Genomic DNA, 8,458 nt, shown 5'->3' with positions numbered 1-8,458 from the left:
AAAGTTTCTTAATAATGAACGTGTTACTTTTTAACTCAGGATAAGATAAAATTTAAAAAAAAGAAGCTTGTTTATGATATAAAGGTGGAGTTGAGAACTGGGATATAATGCAGGTAAGTCATACCCAGTGGAATTTACTGCAGAGCCGTGTGTTTTCATCCCTCCATTGACAAGGTGGACATTCACGGGGGTCAAACTCAGGCTGAGTTTGCCTGGTGACCAGCTCTTTCTTCTGACCATCACCTCTGGGATGTGAGTTGCTGTCAGTGGCTCTGCTGTGGGGACCAGGGCCGGTCACAAGGTCTGCTGCAAGCCCAGGAGAGTCCCCCATGATCCTGCTCCAGGGCCAGAACATCAGCATACTGGTGACTCCATGTGGCTTTGTTTCCTGGGTGTATCTTGTAGGTAGCCTTGTAGACTCATCGGGTCATATTCTGATCCCTGGAATCTGTGACCACGTGGCTCCTCTTACTGAAGAGGAAAAAAAAAATGTACGAAGCCATTGACCTGGACCCAGAAGAATACCGGAATAGCAGCCAGGTTAAGAAATTTCTGTTTGACACCAAGGTATGATCACAAGTTGATGGATAATCTGAACAAAGAATGATGGTAACAAATATTTTCCCAAGGCTTAATTTACTGTGTCCTGTTTATCTGCACATCGTAGAACTGAAAGCAGATGTTAATTCCAAGGGGGACTTTCACTTTCAAGGCCACTTCCCTGTGGTCCAGATCAAGGAGACCTTTATCTGGGGTCCCACTGGCACTGGACTCAGGCACCTAACCGTGGAGCAATTGCTCATTTCACAGATGCGTTTTTCCAAATCAGTTTTCTGGACTCAATCCGAAGCCGGCCTGCAGCCAGTGAGCTGGGCTCCCTAACTGTTTAAAGATTGAGAATAGTCTGAGGTTATTCCAGCTCCATGACCCTAATTGTTCATTTTTCTAGACAAAACCAAGAGACTTAGGGGCTAATCTGTAGACTGCTACGTCACTGCTGCCTTGGTGTAATAAGTAGACCCAAAGCCGAAAGCGTTACTGGCAAATTTAGATTTTTTCCTTTTCCCTTCTCCTCCTCCTCCTCCTCCTTTCTAAAACACTTGCCTGCTAGGGTGTTTGCTAGCTATGGCTGGTTCCTGGGGGAACAGCCAAGAGAGGGAGAAGCATGCAGAAGAGAGTGATAGAGTTTATTATCATGAAGTGTAGCTCTTCCTCAGACTAGCTCTACAGCGGCCATAGCAAGATTGAAAACTGGCTCAAACATCTGCAGAGTTCTTTGAAGCCTTCTGAAAAATAAAATACATTTAGCACACAAATTATCATTGCAAGGACTGGGATAGAAATTTATAACTGAACCCAAGTTTCTGAAAGGGCCCCTTTGCCATCTAGTAACTGCAAACTTCAGCGACGAGGGGCCCTCACCAATGGGAGTGGCTTGGGCAGGCGAAGGCAGCACAGATCTCGTGTCCTGAGGGGAAAGTCCACTTGTACTGTTTGTCCAGACATATCTAAGTGAGGCGATAATTAACTTGCCATTAACCGTGTCACAGATGTACAGAAATTGGTGATGCAAGCAATACAATTCAACTGAGTTTTAATTAAACATTCTTTCATATAATAAAATACTTTTATTTCAATTTAGGAGGAAATTCTAATGCACCTATGGAGGTACCCATCTCTTTCTATTCACGGGATTGAGGGCGCCTTTGAGGAGCCTGGAGCTAAAACAGTCATACCTGGCCGAGTTGTAGGAAAAATTTCAATCCGTCTAGTCCCTCACATGAATATGTCCGTGGTGGAAACACAGGTAACAAACGTGCATTGTTCTTCTGTTCAGCAGCGCCGTTCCTGAGAGCCACATGCCACACAGTAGTGAGCAACTCAGTTGTTAGCATTGAAGTATCACTTTTTTCCAATACAGAAGGGACTGGAACAAATGTCAAGAAACCAATAGGATTTTTGTTCAGTAAAAATCTCTTTCCTCAATTATATGCAATTACAGTCATCAGACAAATAACCATTTGGAGTTGGAGTGATGGGAAATTTTTGAAAACTAAATGGTGCATAAAAAGGCAAGATGGGTTTTACACACAGACGGAGAAGCTACTTGTCTACGGCTGGACTGAGCCGGAAAATCTTTACCCCCAGCGTTGGTTTGTCCATGATGTCTGAAATCCACCCCCGAAAGAAGCCACCTTAATGAAAATGTTTGTGTCTGGAAGGAGGTGCGTGTCTAAAGTATCGACCTATCATCAGTGCACCTCAAGTTGCACAGAAGGTAGACTCTGAAGAAGGGAGCTCAAGGAATACCTCGGCACCCTCTCTCCATCCACTGTCCGCTTTTATCGTCGTCTTAGCGCTAATTACTTTCTCAAAGATCCTCCTTCCCTCTGCGTCCCTCCGTTTTTTTTGTTTCCATCTTCCTCCCTCCTTCCCTTTCTGGATGGACTGTTCCTCCTCCTCACAGCACACACTTTACACGAGCGCAGGACGGTCTTCGTCTTGCTCACAGCTATGTCCCAGCACCTAGAACAGTTCCTGCCACGTGACAGGTGTGCCTTAAATGTTTGTCAAAGGGATGAATATTTCAGAGTATGGAGTTTTTCTCTGGTGGATTTCCATAATGGCAACCGGAATGGAGCCCAGGGGAGAGAGAAAGATGCTGTCAATGAGCCTCCTTCACAGCTTAGCGTGAAATTGCTCCCACTTTTTGGAAATTTCCAAGTGTGTAATGTTCCCAAAATATTCCTTAAGATACTGATAAGTCCAAAAAGAGGGATATTCAAATTGAGAGGTTCTACTTGTATTGTGTTTCATAATTACCTCAAACATTCATCATATTTGTATTAACCACAATATCATTCAAGGTTTCATAATTACCCAAATTCATAATAAGCCAACATTAACAGTGAGACACTGTGGTCAGGGAGGGGTGGGGACAGGAAGGGGGATTGGAGGGTCTCGGGAGGGGTGGGAGTGAGAGCAAGCATTCCTCACACTGGGCGCAGCTCTCCGTCCTGGAGACCCGGCTCACTCCGCGTCCTCCCTGTGAAGGGGCTGAGGGAAAATCAGAACGCTTGAATGCATCAGCTTGGGATTCCAATCAGTTTCTTGATACAAGGCTATGAGAGCTACTCAAAATTTTCTCTTACAACTGAAAATGTTACCTTTAGGTAAAGCAGCATCTTGAATATATATTTTCCAAAAGAAATCGTTCCAACCAGATGGTTGTTTCTATGGCACTAGGACTACACCCATGGATCGCAAATATTAAAGATAATCAGTATCTTGCAGCAAAAAGAGCCATCAAAACAGGTTAGACTTATGCTATTTTGATTGCTGGTTTACACTGGGAACAAGGGGTGGTACCTGGTGGGGCTGTAGATAAAGCAGACACTTTTAAAACTTCACTGTGGACTCTCCTTTTATATGGGCTGCATTACTGACGGTAAACGGTGTGGTTCAGGGCTCTTTACACACACTGTCTCATGAATCCTCCCAACAGCCCTCCCCGGGGTGCAGATTAAGGCGAGAAGAGATTAAATAATTTGCTGGAGGGCACTCAGCTAGAAGTAGCAAAGCCAGGGTTCAAACTCACGTTCTGGAGACCTGAATTTGGGGAAAAATGATGGACTTGGAAACCTCCCAACCCTCCTTCTGCAAAACTCATGGAAATATTGGCCGATACATAAAAACTTTTAAAAGCACAGCTGAACTTGCAAGAAAGTAAAGGAAGTCCTCTGGGGTTAAAAATGAAGAAGCTAGGGGCTGGCCCCGTGGCCGAGTGGTTAAGTTCGCGCGCTCCGCTGCAGGCGGCCCAGTGTTTCGTTGGTTCGAATCCTGGGTGCGGACATGGCACTGCTCGTCAGACCACGCTGAGGCAGCGTCCCACATGCCACAACTAGAAGGACCCACAACGAAGAATATACAACTATGTACTGGGGGGCTTTGGGGAGAAAAAGGAAAAAAAAAAACACCAAAAAAAAAAAAAAAAACGAAGAAGCTAAACTGTAGTGGAGCGAGCAAGCTGGCACCGGGCTGCCCTGTGGGGACTTGCTCTTCCCGGTCACAGAGCTCTGGGTTTAATGGCCTCCAGACCTCCTTGGAGCACTAACTCTCTGTGTCTATGAGTACAAGGGACACAGACATCAAAAATTAGAGGACAAGTCCAACACCGAGAGCCATACTTCTCTACACAATCATCCCCACTGCCCTCCATTGTAGCAGTATTTTACCAGTAAACTTTGGGGGTGAAGAAAAGAGGAAGAAGAGTTAGGAAGTTAAATGGAATGCCAGCTGAAGAGAGATGTGTGATTGAAATGTCAAATTCAACAGTAAAGACGTGAAATACAGGAAAATGCAGGAATGCATAAGGCACCTTTTTGTCTGTCTGTGTGCTAAACCAGTCCTGCCAACAAAGGACAGTGGTCTGCCACATAATGAGTTTTTCGTCAACAACGGACTGCATGTATGACAGTGGTCCCATAAGATTAGCACCATATCACCTAGGCGTGTGGTAGGCTATACCACCTAGGTTTGTGTGAGTACACAACAATTAAACCATCTAACAATTAAATCACCTAACGATGCATTTCTCAGAATGTATCCTGTCGTTAAGCAATGCACGAGTGTACATCATCTTTATTCACATTCACACCTTGCTCTGTGGATCCAGAAGACACGGCATGTTCTCTTTTGTGTCTTCATTTATTTTTCATTCCCACTCCATCTCTGGCAACTTTCCCTATAGCCTAGAAGGTTTCAACTCATCTCTTTCTAGACCCCAGGATATCCATTAAAACGGTTTCCTGGGATACCTTGAAAGTTGAGTACAAACACTGCAACATTCAGGTGAAAGTTGAGTACAGCGATTTATTCATATGTTGGTTACAAAAGAAACACAAAACACCAAAGAAATGTGTTCCTAATATTTAATATTAGTGTTTCTAATACTTAATTCGTGAAGCAACCATAAAAGTAGGTAGGTACATCTTCTTGTGGTACTCTGGCCAAAAACACGTGACCTCTTCCAATCGTGAAAAAACGTCAGATAAACCCAAACTGAGGGACATTTTACAAAACAACTGATCAGTACTCTTCAGCAGGGTCAAGGTCATGAAAGACAAGGGAAGACTGAGAAACAGTCACAGACAAGAGGAGACTAAGGAGCAATGACAAATGCAGTGTGGGATTCTGCATTGGATCCTGGTACAGCAGAAGGGAAAGAGTGAAATTCAAATAAAGTCTGAGTCTAGTTAATAATATTATCCAATGTTAATTTCCTATTCTTGATAATTGTACAATAGTTATATAAGATGTTAACATTAGGGAAAGCAGAGTAAGGAATATATGAGAACTCTCTCTGTACTACTTTTGCAACTTTTCTGTAAGTCTAACGTTAGTTTAAAATATTATTTAAAAATATTTTTTAAAAGTAGATAATAGTAAATAAGGCAACCACAGTTTTCTTCTTGACTCTATTGACTATTTTAGAATATAAATTGCATGATATCAAGACGCTTACTTATCCCAGCCACCAAATTTAATGATGGGAAAAAAAAAAAGAAAGAAAGATAAAGTGAACACATTTGCGGAGATCACTGGGGGTAGTCTTGTCATTAATTTATTCAATGCCTTCTTTTCCTGTGTTTCAGTGTTTGGAACAGAACCAGATATGATCCGGGATGGATCAACCATACCAATTGCCAATATATTCCAGGATGTTATCCAAAAGAGTGTGATGATGCTCCCGCTGGGCACTGTGGACGATGGAGAGCACGCGCAGAAGGAGAAAATCAACTGTTAGCAGGTTCTTGAGGGGGCTGATCTCTCAGTGTGCAAACCACAGGGTGTCCACATCAGTAACCTTCCGACATGCTGCATATTTTAGATTGAATTTATGTCATCAAATCTTCCTGTTTAAATTGTAGACTACTTTTCCTCCATTATTTGAATGGAAATAACAGTTTCTCTTTATTTCTTCTTCTGTTAGGTGGAACTACATAGAGGGATCCCAATTATTTGCTGCCTTTTTCCTAGAGATGGCTAAGCTGCATTAACAATGACGGGAACCTTCCAGCTTACATCTGAGCTGCTGACATATCCCCTCTCTCACACCCCTGGACAGGAATAGAATCTAAATATCCAGAGAATTTCTGTCCAGTAAATAATATTTTCCCTCTTTAATATGTCTTTGGACATTTGGACCAGTAATAAACTATTTTAAAGGTAGAGACACTGGAAATGGCTTAATGTCTCTGTTGCACACCTCTCTAAAGTCACAGCTACCTTCAACAACTTGATTTCCCCAAGTCTGGCCGCAGTAGTCCCCGGACTGGACTCATTCTGCCCTTCCAGCACAAGGATGGTTCTTCGATTAGACTTCTCTTGCCATTTGATTGGTGGAATTGCTCTAGTTTGCTGTGTCCTGAGGTGCTCAGGACACATAATCATTCATCCACTGACTGTCAGTACTTATGTCACCGTTGCTTTCACCACACGTTCCTTTTATATTGTTAATAAAAACATTGGTCTACCCCACCGACTACCGTGATTTCCCTGGGGGTTCATTTTCAGATGAGTTATTGAAGCGTGATACATATTAACTTCTTGCCTCCCCTTCACTTTTTCCTTTCTTGAAAAGTTTTGAAACAGAAATGACCAATATTCACACTCTTATGCCATTTGGGATTCCTTGTGAGAAGATGCGTCTATCTTTATTCTAAGCCTCTTTACCTTTGCTGCGAGTGACGCCAGCCCACCGCCCCTCCTGCATCCTGTTCTGTCTCACTACCCCATCGGTAGAGGCCACTCTCCCTCTGACACCTGCGCACATGGAAATTCACCACAGCAGAATCAGCCCTGATGGAATTTCTCTCACCCCGTTGGGATTTTACTCAGTGACTACATCTAAATTGTTCAAAGCTTTAAATAGCATCAATTTTAGACAGAGAACTGATCAACCTGACATCAGTAACACATCCCAAATTTAAAGCTGTCAGCTCAGGTTGCATTCATCAGTCATGTCAGTCGACCATCTTGTTTGGCTCGATTGGATTTGATGGTGTAAACAAATAAACAAAAGCATGTAAGTTTTCTACAGCTAAGTATAAGTAAACAAATCACTTCAGTCTTTATGAATTCACTATTTAAATAGCATTAATGGAGAAGAATTTAAGGGTTTATTAAAAATGTTTCTCTTATGATTCCAAATAAAAACAAAGTGCCACACATTCCATCTCTTTGTGGGTGCTTGAAATGTCAGTTTTAAAGCTTGCTGCGTCATCTCTAAAACGGCTGGATCATGGGGCCAGCTTACCCTGCCTCTTGTCACAGAAACGGGACCCACCTGTGGCATCAGCCTCGCTGAGGCATCCATAAGGAGCCACTTCTTCTCTGGTGCTGGACAGCATCAAGTCCTCTTGGTTAAATATTCGCAGGTGTTTGGTACTCGTCACTATTTAAGCACAGTCCATGCTCGCCAGATTTGGTTGAATCTTGTGAGGTTTTCAGATTCCGTGGACCTACCTGATGTATTTGGCAGAGGTCCCAAGGACTAACTGTACACGAGGTTTCTGACGCCAATTTATATTTTAAAAAGGGTGTTCATAGTAGTCAATTAACAAAAGTTGGTTGTAAAATATAACCATTTCTGAGCAAGGGAACATCAGTTTTACCAAGTCACTAAATAAGAAGATGTATTTGCTGATCTGCATTCCTGCTGAATCTCTGAGACCTGCAGTGTCTTGGTCAATTATTCAGCTGCCACCAGGTGAGGAGAGGAGGAGGACGAATGAGGTCATTGAATCTAGGAGATTCCAACCCTGGGATGCCTGAGTCCAGAGCCGTGGTTTTCTGCCTCCCCGGGTCATGATGGGTCTCCCCAGCTCTCATTGATGGGTCCACGTTTTCTACCCAAACCCAAGCCATGTGGCTACCTGGGTCTTGCTGTGGTTTGGGAGCCAGATAGGAAGTATTTTCCAGATAGATTACATTCAGAAGGATGACAGAAATCCGCCCAGTTATTAGCCAGAAGACCAATTAACTAGTAATAAGAAGACAAAGAGGTTGGGGATAGAGAAATTTAAGTATTTGCTTTAAAAAATTTTACCAAAGAAGCGTATGCACATGGATAAAGATGACCACCCAGTATACTTATTGGGAGTATATTGTGACATGATCAGGAGGGGAAGTCATCTTATTGAAGGAGGGCAACATGTCAGGTTTGGGACTGTCCAGGTTTGGACTGTCAATTAGATTTGGTAGATGCTCTTATGGAAGATAATGAGGACTGGGAATGTTCTTGGTTTTATGTTGTATTCATAAAAATAAACCTTGTGTGAGTGTGTGCTGGACAGTGCAAGAGCCCTGTGGTGACACACGTTCTCTGCACTTGCAGCTGGAGGAAGGCAGTCGGCCACAGACACACAAAGAACCTGGTCTGGGCTTCTTCTCGCTC

The 8,458-nt window shown here is 43.1% G+C and overlaps 1 protein-coding gene across 1 annotated transcript; it reads left to right on the top strand.

Annotated features, from left to right (window-relative positions):
• Positions 1-368: 368 nt before the first annotated feature.
• On the top strand, positions 369-5,806 carry LOC111774954 (beta-Ala-His dipeptidase-like). The gene is made up of 4 exons (XM_023648604.2): positions 369-567; positions 1,643-1,807; positions 3,174-3,315; positions 5,655-5,806. Exons 1-4 carry the CDS (start codon positions 490-492, stop codon positions 5,804-5,806), a joined length of 537 nt encoding a protein of 178 aa, XP_023504372.2. The 5' UTR covers positions 369-489.
• The last annotated feature ends 2,652 nt before the right edge of the window (positions 5,807-8,458 follow it).

Source organism: Equus caballus, chromosome 9 (assembly GCF_041296265.1).
Source record: "Equus caballus isolate H_3958 breed thoroughbred chromosome 9, TB-T2T, whole genome shotgun sequence".
Classification (NCBI taxonomy): Eukaryota; Metazoa; Chordata; class Mammalia; order Perissodactyla; family Equidae; genus Equus; species Equus caballus.
The sequence above is the reverse complement of the archived record's forward strand: the minus strand, read 5'-3'. Positions and strand labels throughout refer to the sequence as shown.

Excerpts from the sequence above, each read along its gene's own strand:
- LOC111774954 (XM_023648604.2), top strand. The coding sequence starts at position 490 with ATGTACGAAGCCATTGACCTGGACCCAGAAGAATACCGGAATAGCAGC. Across the intron at positions 568-1,642 it reads AATTTCTGTTTGACACCAAG|GAGGAAATTCTAATGCACCT; the intron begins GTATGATCACAA and ends ATTTCAATTTAG. Across the intron at positions 3,316-5,654 it reads AAAAAGAGCCATCAAAACAG|TGTTTGGAACAGAACCAGAT; the intron begins GTTAGACTTATG and ends CCTGTGTTTCAG.